This window comes from Mizuhopecten yessoensis, unplaced genomic scaffold (assembly GCF_002113885.1).
Source record: "Mizuhopecten yessoensis strain PY_sf001 unplaced genomic scaffold, ASM211388v2 scaffold6113, whole genome shotgun sequence".
Taxonomy (NCBI): Eukaryota; Metazoa; Mollusca; class Bivalvia; order Pectinida; family Pectinidae; genus Mizuhopecten; species Mizuhopecten yessoensis.
The window spans coordinates 162,529-177,399 of record NW_018406386.1 but is presented as its reverse complement, the minus strand read 5'-3'; the positions used below and the strand labels follow the sequence as shown (position 1 = coordinate 177,399).

Below are 14,871 nucleotides of genomic sequence, written 5' to 3'. Positions count from 1 at the left end.
CTGACTTTTATTGCACTGATCACACATTTATGTTAGGCTGACTTTTATTGCACTGATCACACAGTTATGTTAGGCTGACGTTTATTGTACTGATCACACATTCATGTTAGGCTGACTTTTATTGTACTGATTACACATTCATGTTAGGCTGACTTTTATTGCACTGATCACACATTCATGAATTTTGTATCTGCTTATCAGATTAGTGTACACAATAGTTTTAAAGCATTCACAGAAAAAATGTTGCAAGTATAAGGATTAGTTTTCTATTCGGTCAGGTTATGAGGTGATAACACACTCCAGTTGACCTGGCGTAATATTGATCATAGACGACTTTGTCATCTTTTGAATTTACTTATGCTCATCTGGAGTTATCACCTTATAACCTAACCAAGTAGGAAACTATTCCTAAGACATATAAACCTATGTGATACCTGGTTTTCTTATATTTGTGTTTTCATTTCAGAATTTGTTGTTGTACACAATGGTATCGTAACAAACTACAAAGACGTCAAATCATTTCTGGTAAGTCCATTGCTGACACCATTCTCTAAATCATATACATGTATCAAAAAGCATTATCCTTGATATTTAAAAAAAACAGTCAATAAACAATTAGGTCTTGCATCATGACAATGTAATACTATATGCATCTTGTAATTTAAACACCAATCCTATGTAATAATTGATGATAGCTTATCTTAAAAATACATATTAAAGTGAAATTTTGCAGTCTGCCCAACTTTTGATAAAAAGAATGACTGGCAGGTTTAACTTATTTCGGTTTGCAGCAATCAAAAGGTTTCGAGTTTGAGTCGGAGACGGACACAGAGGTGATCGCGAAGCTTGTACAACATGTGTTCAATTGTCACAAGGACGATGGGGTGACTTTCCGCGAATGTGTCGAGATGGCGATACAGCAACTGGTCAGTATTTGCTCTGGGTATGGATGTGATTAGGGGATTAGGTTTCAGTAACTCAGTGAATAGGATGTAATTAGGGAATAGGTTTTCAGTAACTCAATGAATAGGATGTTATTAGGGGAACATGTTTTCAGTAACACCCTGAATAGAATGTAATTAGATTAGGTTTTCAGTAACTCAGTGAGTAGAATGTAATAAGGGAATTTATTTTCAGTAACTCAGTGAATAGGATGTAATTAGGGAATAGGTTTTCAGTAACTCAAGAGATTAGAAGGTAATTAGGGAATAGGTATACAGCAACTCCGTGAATATGATGTAATTAGGGGAATAAGTTTTCAGTAACTCAGTGAGTAGGATGTAATTAGGGGAATATGTTACAGTAACTCGGTGAATAGGATGTAATTAAGGGAATATGTTTTAAGTAACTCAATGAATAGAATGTAGTTAGGGGAATATGTATTCAGTAACTCAGTGAATAGGATGTAATAAGGAAAGTAGGTTTTCAGTAACTCGGAGAATACAAAGTAACTAAGGAAAAGGTATTCAGTAACTCAGTGAATATGATGTAATTAGGGGAATATGTTTTCAGTAACTTAGTGAAAAGGATGAAGTAAGGCAAGTGGGTTTTCAGTAACTCAGTGAATAGGATGTAATTAGTTGAGGTTTTCAGTAACTCAGAGAGTACAAGGTAATTAGGGAAAAGGTATTCAGTAACTCAGTGAATAGGATGTAATTAAAGGAATAGATATTTAGTAACTCGGTGAATAGGATGTAATTAGGGGAATATGTTTTTAGTAACTCAAGAGACTAGAAGATAATTAGGGAATAGGTATACAGTAACTCAGTGAATATGATGTAATTAGGGGAATTTGTTTTCAGTAACTCAATGAGTAGGATGTAATTAGGGGAATATGTTTTCAGTAACTCAGTGAGTAGAATGTAACTAGGGGAATAGATATTCAGTAACTCAATGAATGGAATGTAATTAAGGGAATATGTATTCAGTAACTCAGTGAATAGGATGTAATTAGGGAAGTAAGTTTTCAGTAACTCAGAGAATACAAGGTAATTAGGGAAACGGTATTCAGTAACTCAGAGAATACAAGGTAATTAGGAAATAGGTTTTCAGTAACTCAGTGAGTAGGTTGTAATTAGGGGATAAGGGTTTCAACACCTCAGTTAATAGGATGAAATGTACCCAATTTGTAAAAATCTGAATCTCTGTACCCCAAATTGCTGGAATCAAATACTTTTCATGGACAGAAGGTTCTTGGGTGATTTATCAAACTTTGTGATTTGTATTGTCCCCATTTCTGTGTATCAGGTAATTCAAGTGTGATAGCCAAATCAGATGGTTTAACAGCCCATATGATTTAGATTATACAGACCCTGCCTATATCCGGGTAGCAGGTCCAATGTGCACCAAGGCATGAACAAGACAAAGATATATGACAATTTGGGTCAACAAACAATTCTTTTTCCAATAAAAACATTGACATATCACTTTTCATTCCAGTAAAGAGAGCACTATTTCGGAGAAGTCTCATGACCTTTAACAGGGACCTATAATGTATAAAATCCTGCTAGCCCTACTATTGTATATGTCTCACATCACATCCCTTTGCTGTTCTATTGTCAGGGGTATCAACACTCAGATTTAATCTCCTGTTGTTTTTTTCGTAGTTTTATTGTATAAAACATTGGAGGTTGTTTTATATCCTGGAGTCAGAAACCATTGTCCCTCAACATGGCTGTCATATAATTGTCTTTTTTACAGCGTATGTCCGCATATCTGTTATACCACTGCTTACCCTATGTTTGTATATGCCTAATGCCATTATGGCCATCAACACTCTAAAATTATCTCTTCAACAATTTTAATATCACATTTCTCATTATATCACCTTTTTTTCTGTGACAAAAGACAATGTTAAGAAAAAGTACAGTACATCCAAACAACTAAAATATTTTATGTTCTAGAGAATGCTTATTTTTCTTTGTATTTTTCTGTTTAGGAAGGAGCATTTGCTTTAGCTTTAATGAGCACAAACTACCCTGGGGAGTGTATAGCTACAAGGTAAGTCACAAACTTCCCTTTTCGAAATTTCCAGGGGGGAATTTATGCATGCTCAGAATTAAAAGCATAATAAATTGTGTGTATGTACACCCAAGCAAAACAATAGCCCTCTTAAAATGGCATCTTTGGAGCTGTTCTTTCAGTTAAAATCATCAGATCTTAGAAAATAGGAACAGTTTAGCAAATTCACTGGTTGAAAATGCTCAAAATTGGGTGTCTCCCTCCTAAATAGGGAGAGTTGGCAAGTATGTTAAAAAAAATAGAGCTAAAATGTAAGTGACCTTGGACAGTGTATAGCTACAAGGTATAGCTAAGATTTAAATGACCTTGGACATTGCATAGCTAAAAGGTATAGCTAAGATGTAAGTGACCTTAGACAGTGTATAGCTACAAGGTATAGCTAAGATGTAAGTGACCTTGGACAGTGTATAGCTACAAGGTATAGCTAAGATGTAAGTGACCCTGGACAGTGTATAGCTACAAGGTATAGCTAAGATGTAAGTGACCTTGGACAGTGTATAGCTACAGGGTATAGCTAAGATTTAAGTGACCTTGGACATTTTATAGCTACAAGGTATAGCTAAGATGTAAGTGACCTTGGACAGTGTATAGCTATGTGGTAAAGCTAAGATTTAAATGACCTTGGATATTGTATAGTTACAAGATATAGCTAAGATGTAAGTGACCTTGGACAGTGTATAGCTACAAGGTATAGCTAAGATTTAAGTGACCTTCAACAGTTTATAGCTACAAGGTATAAATAAGATGTAAGTGACCTTGGACAGTGTATAGCTACAAGGTATAGCTAAGATGTGAGTGACCTTGGACAGTGTATAGCTACAAGGTATAGCTAAGATGTAAGTGACCTTGGGCAGTGTATAGCTACAAGTTATAGCTAAGATGTAAGTGACCTTGGACAGTATATAGCTACAAGGTATAGCTAAGATGTAAGTGACCCTGGACAGTGTATAGCTACAAGGTATAGCTAAGATATAAGTGACCTTGGACAGTGTATAGCTACAAGGTATAGCTAAGATATAAGTGACCTTGGACAGTGTATAGCTACAAGGTATAGCTAAGATGTGAGTGACCTTGGACAGTGTATAGGAAGTAAATCACAAAGCCCTGGACTGTGTATAGCTATAAGTTGTAAACTATCCCTTTCTGAGTGTTGTTTGTTATTACCAACTCTATGTGAAGTTACAGCAGTGTGTCATAATTGTTTTTGAACTATTCAAAGGAAGATAAGACAGCTTCAAAAACACAAAATGGGGTATTATGTTTGATGTCAGGTCTATAGATGCTGTGTATATGGGGCCCCTCATTGTAATGATAATGACCTGTCTCAGGGTCAAGGATGGGTAGACATCTTGTTGATGGTGTATTAGGTGTCGGTCAGCAGCAGGTTAGTTTTCAGGTCAGCACACTGTCTAGATGTGTTGACAAAGACATATAAATGAAAGTAAACAGATCAGTGTATTTGCCATTTAGTTATTATATAGTCATTATTTAGATGTTTATATAAGCAATACAGAGTAGGCCATCCCAGACTTTGTCTCTCACCAGAACTTCTTCTGAATGACCAATAAACCTAGGATAATGATACAAGGGATACTTGTATTTGGCATATAGCATGCTGGGATAAAGGGATACTTGTATTTGGAAAGTAGCATGCTGGGATAAAGGGATACCAAGTTGGTTGAATTGAATTACCTAGTCATTAACCCACTTTTAAGATCACAGGGTTCTAATTTGTTAAACACTGAAAACTACTTCTTCGATATAACCAATAGGCCTAGAATGGTGACAATTGACCAGTAGACTGAAGAGCTATCAATTTAGTTCCAATCAATTACATTGACTGATGAAGGTCACAAGAGTCAAATGTATTAAAAATAATCTTTAAACAACTTCTTCTTAATAACCAATAGGCCAAGCCTCATGACACATGACCTGTGGCATGCTGGTAGAAAGGCCGTCAATTTTGTTTAAATGATTGACCTTGACCTGCCTTAAAGGTCACAGCTAGGGGTCAAATGTGTTAAAACCTTATATTTACATCTCTCCCTTCTTCACTTTAGTTTACGCTTACTGCGTATAAATTTGCGTATATGCAGTGAAAAAAGGCTGGGCCGATTGATACTTGTTTCAATTATAGCATCTTTCACGGTTCAGCGAGATAACAGTGCATTTTCTAAATTTACTCATATATCATCATTAAAACCTTGAAATATTTTCTTTTAATAGCAAGAGACCTATTGTCATTATATTGGGTTTGTAGGGTGCTGGGGTAAAGGGCTTTCAACTGTGTTCAGATCAATGACATTTACCTACTTTCAACGTCACAAGGTTAAATGATTGAAAGTCTATAAAGAACTACTATAGTACCTCTGAATGACCAAGAGGTCTAGGGTCATGCTATGTAGCCAATCACATGTCAGAGTAGAGGACTATCAAGTTAGTTTGAAAGTCACAGCATTGAATACCAGATGGGCAATACTTGTCCATTGGGCCTCTTGTTTTTACTTACCGTAAATCAGTATTCCAAGTGCTAAAATTTGATTGAATGAAGCCTTTTTTCTTCTTTTTTTTAAATATCAATAATGTAAAAACTGCCATTTTCCTTGCCTCTGAAATGAAGAATAAAATTAGATACATAGAGATACACTACTAGCTTCCTGTTTGACAAGTTTAAGGTAGACAAACCTTGTGGTATTACACTACTAGCTTCCTGTTTGACAAGTTTAAGGTAGACAAACCTTATGGTATTACACTACTAGCTTCCTGTTTGACAAGTTTAAGGTAGACAAACCTTGTGGTATTACACTACTAGCTTCCTGTTTGACAAGTTTAAGGTAGACAAACCTTGTGGTATTACACTACTAGCTTCCTGTTTGACAAGTTTAAGGTAGACAAACCTTGTGGTATTACACTACTAGCTTCCTGTTTGACAAGTTTAAGGTAGACAAACCTTGTGGTATTACACTACTAGCTTCCTGTTTGACAAGTTTAAGGTAGACAAACCTTGTGGTATTACACTACTAGCTTCCTGTTTGACAAGTTTAAGGTAGACAAACCTTGTGGTATTACACTACTAGCTTCCTGTTTGACAAGTTTAAGGTAGACAAACCTTGTGGTATTACACTACTAGCTTCCTGTTTGACAAGTTTAAGGTAGACAAACCTTGTGGTATTACACTACTAGCTTCCTGTTTGACAAGTTTAAGGTAGACAAACCTTGTGGTATTACACTACTAGCTTCCTGTTTGACAAGTTTAAGGTAGACAAACCTTGTGGTATTACACTACTAGCTTCCTGTTTGACAAGTTTAAGGTAGACAAACCTTGTGGTATTACACTACTAGCTTCCTGTTTGACAAGTTTAAGGTAGACAAACCTTGTGGTATTACACTACTAGCTTCCTGTTTGACAAGTTTAAGGTAGACAAACCTTGTGGTATTACACTACTAGCTTCCTGTTTGACAAGTTTAAGGTAGACAAACCTTGTGGTATTACACTACTAGCTTCCTGTTTGACAAGTTTAAGGTAGACAAACCTTGTGGTATTACACTACTAGCTTCCTGTTTGACAAGTTTAAGGTAGACAAACCTTGTGGTATTACACTACTAGCTTCCTGTTTGACAAGTTTAAGGTAGACAAACCTTGTGGTATTACACTACTAGCTTCCTGTTTGACAAGTTTAAGGTAGACAAACCTTGTGGTATTACACTACTAGCTTCCTGTTTGACAAGTTTAAGGTAGACAAACCTTGTGGTATTACACTACTAGCTTCCTGTTTGACAAGTTTAAGGTAGACAAACCTTGTGGTATTACACTACTAGCTTCCTGTTTGACAAGTTTAAGGTAGACAAACCTTGTGGTATTACACTACTAGCTTCCTGTTTGACAAGTTTAAGGTAGACAAACCTTGTGGTATTACACTACTAGCTTCCTGTTTGACAAGTTTAAGGTAGACAAACCTTGTGGTATTACACTACTAGCTTCCTGTTTGACAAGTTTAAGGTAGACAAACCTTGTGGTATTACACTACTAGCTTCCTGTTTGACAAGTTTAAGGTAGACAAACCTTGTGGTATTACACTACTAGCTTCCTGTTTGACAAGTTTAAGGTAGACAAACCTTGTGGTATTACACTACTAGCTTCCTGTTTGACAAGTTTAAGGTAGACAAACCTTGTGGTATTACACTACTAGCTTCCTGTTTGACAAGTTTAAGGTAGACAAACCTTGTGGTATTACACTACTAGCTTCCTGTTTGACAAGTTTAAGGTAGACAAACCTTGTGGTATTACACTACTAGCTTCCTGTTTGACAAGTTTAAGGTAGACAAACCTTGTGGTATTACACTACTAGCTTCCTGTTTGACAAGTTTAAGGTAGACAAACCTTGTGGTATTACACTACTAGCTTCCTGTTTGACAAGTTTAAGGTAGACAAACCTTGTGGTATTACACTACTAGCTTCCTGTTTGACAAGTTTAAGGTAGACAAACCTTGTGGTATTACACTACTAGCTTCCTGTTTGACAAGTTTAAGGTAGACAAACCTTGTGGTATTACACTACTAGCTTCCTGTTTGACAAGTTTAAGGTAGACAAACCTTGTGGTATTACACTACTAGCTTCCTGTTTGACAAGTTTAAGGTAGACAAACCTTGTGGTATTACACTACTAGCTTCCTGTTTGACAAGTTTAAGGTAGACAAACCTTGTGGTATTACACTACTAGCTTCCTGTTTGACAAGTTTAAGGTAGACAAACCTTGTGGTATTACACTACTAGCTTCCTGTTTGACAAGTTTAAGGTAGACAAACCTTGTGGTATTACACTACTAGCTTCCTGTTTGACAAGTTTAAGGTAGACAAACCTTGTGGTATTACACTACTAGCTTCCTGTTTGACAAGTTTAAGGTAGACAAACCTTGTGGTATTACACTACTAGCTTCCTGTTTGACAAGTTTAAGGTAGACAAACCTTGTGGTATTACACTACTAGCTTCCTGTTTGACAAGTTTAAGGTAGACAAACCTTGTGGTATTACACTACTAGCTTCCTGTTTGACAAGTTTAAGGTAGACAAACCTTGTGGTATTACACTACTAGCTTCCTGTTTGACAAGTTTAAGGTAGACAAACCTTGTGGTATTACACTACTAGCTTCCTGTTTGACAAGTTTAAGGTAGACAAACCTTGTGGTATTACACTACTAGCTTCCTGTTTGACAAGTTTAAGGTAGACAAACCTTGTGGTATTACACTACTAGCTTCCTGTTTGACAAGTTTAAGGTAGACAAACCTTGTGGTATTACACTACTAGCTTCCTGTTTGACAAGTTTAAGGTAGACAAACCTTGTGGTATTACACTACTAGCTTCCTGTTTGACAAGTTTAAGGTAGACAAACCTTGTGGTATTACACTACTAGCTTCCTGTTTGACAAGTTTAAGGTAGACAAACCTTGTGGTATTACACTACTAGCTTCCTGTTTGACAAGTTTAAGGTAGACAAACCTTGTGGTATTACACTACTAGCTTCCTGTTTGACAAGTTTAAGGTAGACAAACCTTGTGGTATTACACTACTAGCTTCCTGTTTGACAAGTTTAAGGTAGACAAACCTTGTGGTATTACACTACTAGCTTCCTGTTTGACAAGTTTAAGGTAGACAAACCTTGTGGTATTACACTACTAGCTTCCTGTTTGACAAGTTTAAGGTAGACAAACCTTGTGGTATTACACTACTAGCTTCCTGTTTGACAAGTTTAAGGTAGACAAACCTTGTGGTATTACACTACTAGCTTCCTGTTTGACAAGTTTAAGGTAGACAAACCTTGTGGTATTACACTACTAGCTTCCTGTTTGACAAGTTTAAGGTAGACAAACCTTGTGGTATTACACTACTAGCTTCCTGTTTGACAAGTTTAAGGTAGACAAACCTTGTGGTATTACACTACTAGCTTCCTGTTTGACAAGTTTAAGGTAGACAAACCTTGTGGTATTACACTACTAGCTTCCTGTTTGACAAGTTTAAGGTAGACAAACCTTGTGGTATTACACTACTAGCTTCCTGTTTGACAAGTTTAAGGTAGACAAACCTTGTGGTATTACACTACTAGCTTCCTGTTTGACAAGTTTAAGGTAGACAAACCTTGTGGTATTACACTACTAGCTTCCTGTTTGACAAGTTTAAGGTAGACAAACCTTGTGGTATTACACTACTAGCTTCCTGTTTGACAAGTTTAAGGTAGACAAACCTTGTGGTATTACACTACTAGCTTCCTGTTTGACAAGTTTAAGGTAGACAAACCTTGTGGTATTACACTACTAGCTTCCTGTTTGACAAGTTTAAGGTAGACAAACCTTGTGGTATTACACTACTAGCTTCCTGTTTGACAAGTTTAAGGTAGACAAACCTTGTGGTATTACACTACTAGCTTCCTGTTTGACAAGTTTAAGGTAGACAAACCTTGTGGTATTACACTACTAGCTTCCTGTTTGACAAGTTTAAGGTAGACAAACCTTGTGGTATTACACTACTAGCTTCCTGTTTGACAAGTTTAAGGTAGACAAACCTTGTGGTATTACACTACTAGCTTCCTGTTTGACAAGTTTAAGGTAGACAAACCTTGTGGTATTACACTACTAGCTTCCTGTTTGACAAGTTTAAGGTAGACAAACCTTGTGGTATTACACTACTAGCTTCCTGTTTGACAAGTTTAAGGTAGACAAACCTTGTGGTATTACACTACTAGCTTCCTGTTTGACAAGTTTAAGGTAGACAAACCTTGTGGTATTACACTACTAGCTTCCTGTTTGACAAGTTTAAGGTAGACAAACCTTGTGGTATTACACTACTAGCTTCCTGTTTGACAAGTTTAAGGTAGACAAACCTTGTGGTATTACACTACTAGCTTCCTGTTTGACAAGTTTAAGGTAGACAAACCTTGTGGTATTACACTACTAGCTTCCTGTTTGACAAGTTTAAGGTAGACAAACCTTGTGGTATTACACTACTAGCTTCCTGTTTGACAAGTTTAAGGTAGACAAACCTTGTGGTATTACACTACTAGCTTCCTGTTTGACAAGTTTAAGGTAGACAAACCTTGTGGTATTACACTACTAGCTTCCTGTTTGACAAGTTTAAGGTAGACAAACCTTGTGGTATTACACTACTAGCTTCCTGTTTGACAAGTTTAAGGTAGACAAACCTTGTGGTATTACACTACTAGCTTCCTGTTTGACAAGTTTAAGGTAGACAAACCTTGTGGTATTACACTACTAGCTTCCTGTTTGACAAGTTTAAGGTAGACAAACCTTGTGGTATTACACTACTAGCTTCAAGTAAGTTTATAATAAGTTTATAGATCTAGACAATAGTTACCAATAAATTGTAAAATCTGATTATTATGCAGTTTTTGAAAGTTTACAAAAGGGATTCATCTAATTTAAAATTGAAGCCGTGTTTGTATTTAAGACCAAATTTGGCAGCCATTCTGTCTGTTTACCTTCACCTCGCAGTAACACAAGATGTATGAACAGTCTGGTCATTTAATCCAGCTGTCAACTGCCAATGTTTACTAGACTAAATGATCAGATTGCCAATGTTTACTAGACTAAATGATCAGATTGTCAATGTGTTTACTGAACTAAACAAACTCCACAGGTAAAATTATTTTTCTCTGATTTACGTGACAATATGTTTGACCATATCTCACCTGATAAACTCATTATAAGCTGAACTGTCCCGACTCAACTCATGGTGTACCTCATTACAAGCTGAACTGTCCTCACTCTACTCATGGTGTACCTCATTACAAGCCTCATTATAAGCTGAACTGTCCCGACTCTACTCATGGTGTACCTCATTATAAGGTGAACTGTCCTGACTCTACTCATGGTGTAACTCATTATAAGCTGAAATGTCTCAACTCTACTCATGGTGTCCCTCATTATAAGCTGAACTGTCCTGACTCTACCCATGGTGTAACTCATTATAAGCTGAAATGTCTCAACTCTACTCATGGTGTCCCTCATTATAAGCTGAACTGTCCCATCTCTACTCATGGTGTACCTCATTACAAGCTCAACTGTCCCAACTCTACTCATGGTGTACCTCATTACAAGCTCAACTGTCCCAACTCTACTCATGGTGTACCTCATTATAACCTGAAGTGTCCTGACTCTACTCATGGTGTACCTCATTACAAGCCGAACTGTCCTGACTCTACTCATGGTGTACCTCATTACAAGCTCAACTGTCCCAACTCTACTCATGGTGTACCTCATTATAAGCTGAACTGTCCTGACTCTACTCATGGTGTAACTCATTATAAGCTGAAATGTCTCAACTCTACTCATGGTGTACCTCATTATAAGCTGAACTGTCCTGACTCTACTCATGGTGTACCTCATTACAAGCTGAAATGTCTCAACTCTACTAATGGTGTACCTCATTACAAGCTGAACTGTCCTGACTATACTAATGGTGTACCTCATTACAAGCTGAACTGTCATGACTCTACTCATGGTGTACCTCATTACAAGCTGACCTGTCCAGACTCTACTCATGGTGTACCTCATTATAAGCTGAACTGTCCCGACTCTACTCATGGTGTACCTCATTACAAGCTGACCTGTCCAGACTCTACTCATGGTGTACCTCATTATAAGCTGAACTGTCCCGACTCTACTCATGGTGTACCTCATTACAAGCTGAACTGTCCTGACTCTACTCATGGTGTACCTCATTACTGTACAGTAGGCTGTGATGTCATACAGTACAGTAGGCTGTGATGTCATACAGTACAGTAGGCTGTGATATCATACAGTATAGTAGGCTGTGATATCATTCAATACAGTAGAATGTGATGGCATACAGTACAGAAGGCTAGACATACAGTACTGTAGGCTGTGATGTCATACAGTATGATAGCAAGGTTATGATGTCATACAGTACAGTAGGCCGTGATGTCATACACTACAGTAGGCTGTGATGTCATACCGTACATTATGCTATGATGTCATACGGTACAGTAGGTTAGTCATACAGTACAGTAGGCTGTGATATCATACAGTACAGTAGGTTGTGATGTCATACAGTACAGTAGGCTAGTCATACAGTACTGTAGGCTGTGATGTCATACAGTACAGTGGGCTCTGATGTCATACAGTACAGTAGGCTCTGATGTCATATAGTAGACTGTGATATCATACAGTACAGTAGGCTGTGATGTCATTCAGTACAGTAGGCTGTGATGTCATACAGTACAGTAGGCTCTGATGTCATACAGTAGACTGTGATATCATACAGTATAGTAGGCTGTGATGTCATTCAGTACAGTAGGCTGTGATGTCATATAGTACAGTAGGCTCTGATGTCATACAGTACAGTAGACGGTGATGCCATACAGTATGGTAGGCTGTGATGCCATAAAGTATGGTAGGCTGTGATATCATATAGTACAGTAGGCTCTGATGTCATACTGTACAGTAGGCTGTGATGTCATACAGTATGGTAGGCTGTGATGTCATACAGTATGGTAGGCTTTGATGTCATACAGTATGGTAGGCTGTGATGTCATACAGTATGGTAGGCTGTGATGTCATACAGTATGGTAGGCTGTGATGTCATACAGTATGGTAGGCTGTGATGTCATACAGTATGGTAGGCTGTGATGTCATACAGTATGGTAGGCTGTGATGTCATACAGTATGGTAGGCTGTGATGTCATACAGTATGGTAGGCTGTGATGTCATACAGTATGGTAGGCTGTGATGTCATACAGTATGGTAGGCTGTGATGTCATACAGTATGGTAGGCTGTGATGTCATACAGTATGGTAGGCTGTGATGTCATACAGTATGGTAGGCTGTGATGTCATACAGTATGGTAGGCTGTGATGTCATACAGTATGGTAGGCTGTGATGTCATACAGTACTGTAGGCTGTGATGTCATACAGTATGGTAGCTAGGTTATGATGTCATACAGTACAGTAGGCTGTGATGTCATACAGTATGGTAGCTAGGCTGTGATGTAATACAATACGGTAGGTTATGATCATCGAAATTAGACTTTCAAGAACCATAATAGTGCATCAAAATTGTTCAGGTTTGAGATGGGTTCTTGCCTGTTGACAGTAAAGTTTTGTGTTGAATATGCTGAGAAAGCTTGTCTCTATACAATAGTGTACCGGTTTGCTTTATTTCGGTAGTGTGACCAAAAGCTTTGTACTGTTGACATTGATATTCAGTCATTATTTAATTGTTCACAAAACCACTTGACGTTGTATTAGGTAAGAGGCTGTTAATGTATTCCTTGTGTTAAGTTCTCAGTGGGCAATTAAACAAAGCCGCTGGTTGTTTACATCAGGTAAATGTTGATGTTACTATCACACGTAAGTGTAGCTGAATAGCATTAACTTAGACGGAAGCAGGTGCTTCATTTGCCCCCTTTTGACAGCACAACACCAGGAAGATTTTTTTTTTTTTACCTGAGAACAATGATAATATAATAATAGTTTTTTTTTTTATAAAACTCTTTATTTACTTGAGAATTTGTTACCTGAGTTTCACCTGTGTTTTACCTGTTTGAGCTATCCCAAACAAATGGTAAATATTTTGTACCTATCATATAACGCAAACACTTGATGAGGTGATGGATAGTTTATTAATATGTCATTTAAGCTGGGGACGGGGTGAACTTTACTACACCTTCTCCCCTGGGGACAGGGTGAACTTTACTACACCTTCTCCCCTGGGGACGGGGTGAACTTTACTACACCTTCTCCCCTAGGGAGGGGGTGAACGTTACTACAGTTTATGAAGGCAAATGAGACTTCTGTGTGTGTGTTTCAGTGGGAAAGAAATCAAACTTGGTTGTAGTGATCATCATGGGATTGCCATTTTAATATTTAGAACCTCACTCACCTCTAGGGTCTGATGGGTGGGCCCAAAAGGGGACAAATTGGCTAAAACTTCAACAGTCTTCTTCTTCATTAAGAGGACCAGATTATGATAGAATCAAATCCTCTTTATGAATGGAAAAGTCTTAAAGTGCCTAATCAATACACGAATTTCACAACCCCCAAGTCATCCATTCCTCCTTGGGTAGGGGGTCAATTTACATACTTTTTTCTGTCGCTTTTTTCTGACAGTATCACAACAACATCTAACAATTGTATTACAACTCAGGTTACAGTTAAGGCCCATGTTCCACTTGTTTTAAATACATGATAAAATAGCACTAAACAAATGAAAACAATATGAAAAAACAAACTATGGAATATATTTATCAATACGACCAGCATCAGTTTTCAACTCTAGCAACTAAATATACTAAGGTAAACACAGGTAACTAGAAAACAAATAAACTAAGGTAAACACAGGTAACTAGAAAACAAATAAACTAAGATAAACACAGGTAACTAGAAAACAAATAAGCTAAGGTAAACACAGGTAACTAGAAAACAAATATACTAAGGTAAACACAGGTAACTAGAAAACAAATAAACTAAGGTAAACACAGGTAACTAGAAAACAAATAAACTAAGGTAAACACAGGTAACTAGAAAACAAATAAACTAAGGTAAACACAGGTAACTAGAAAACAAATAAACTAAGGTAAACACAGGTAACTAGAAAACAAATAAACTAAGGTAAACACAGGTAACTAGAAAACAAATAAACTAAGGTAAACACAGGTAACTAGAAAACAAATATACTAAGGTAAACACAGGTAACTAGAAAACAAATAAACTAAGATAAACACAGGTAACTAGAAAACAAATATACTAAAGTAACACAGGTAACTAGAAAACAAATAAGCTAAGGTAAACACAGGTAACTAGAAAACAAATAAGCTAAGGTAA

At 37.1% G+C, this 14,871-nt stretch overlaps 1 protein-coding gene across 8 annotated transcripts in view; it reads left to right on the top strand.

Annotated features, from left to right (window-relative positions):
* Positions 1-14,871, top strand: part of LOC110451509 (glutamine--fructose-6-phosphate aminotransferase [isomerizing] 2-like) — a 128,314-nt gene that overhangs the window by 35,706 nt on the left and 77,737 nt on the right. For all 8 annotated transcript variants that reach the window (XM_021499567.1, XM_021499571.1, XM_021499568.1 and 5 more), the window contains 3 exons: positions 467-525; positions 792-926; positions 2,939-3,000. In XM_021499567.1, the coding sequence (XP_021355242.1) occupies positions 467-525; positions 792-926; positions 2,939-3,000 (256 nt within the window). The remainder of the gene's footprint in view (positions 1-466; positions 526-791; positions 927-2,938; positions 3,001-14,871) is intronic.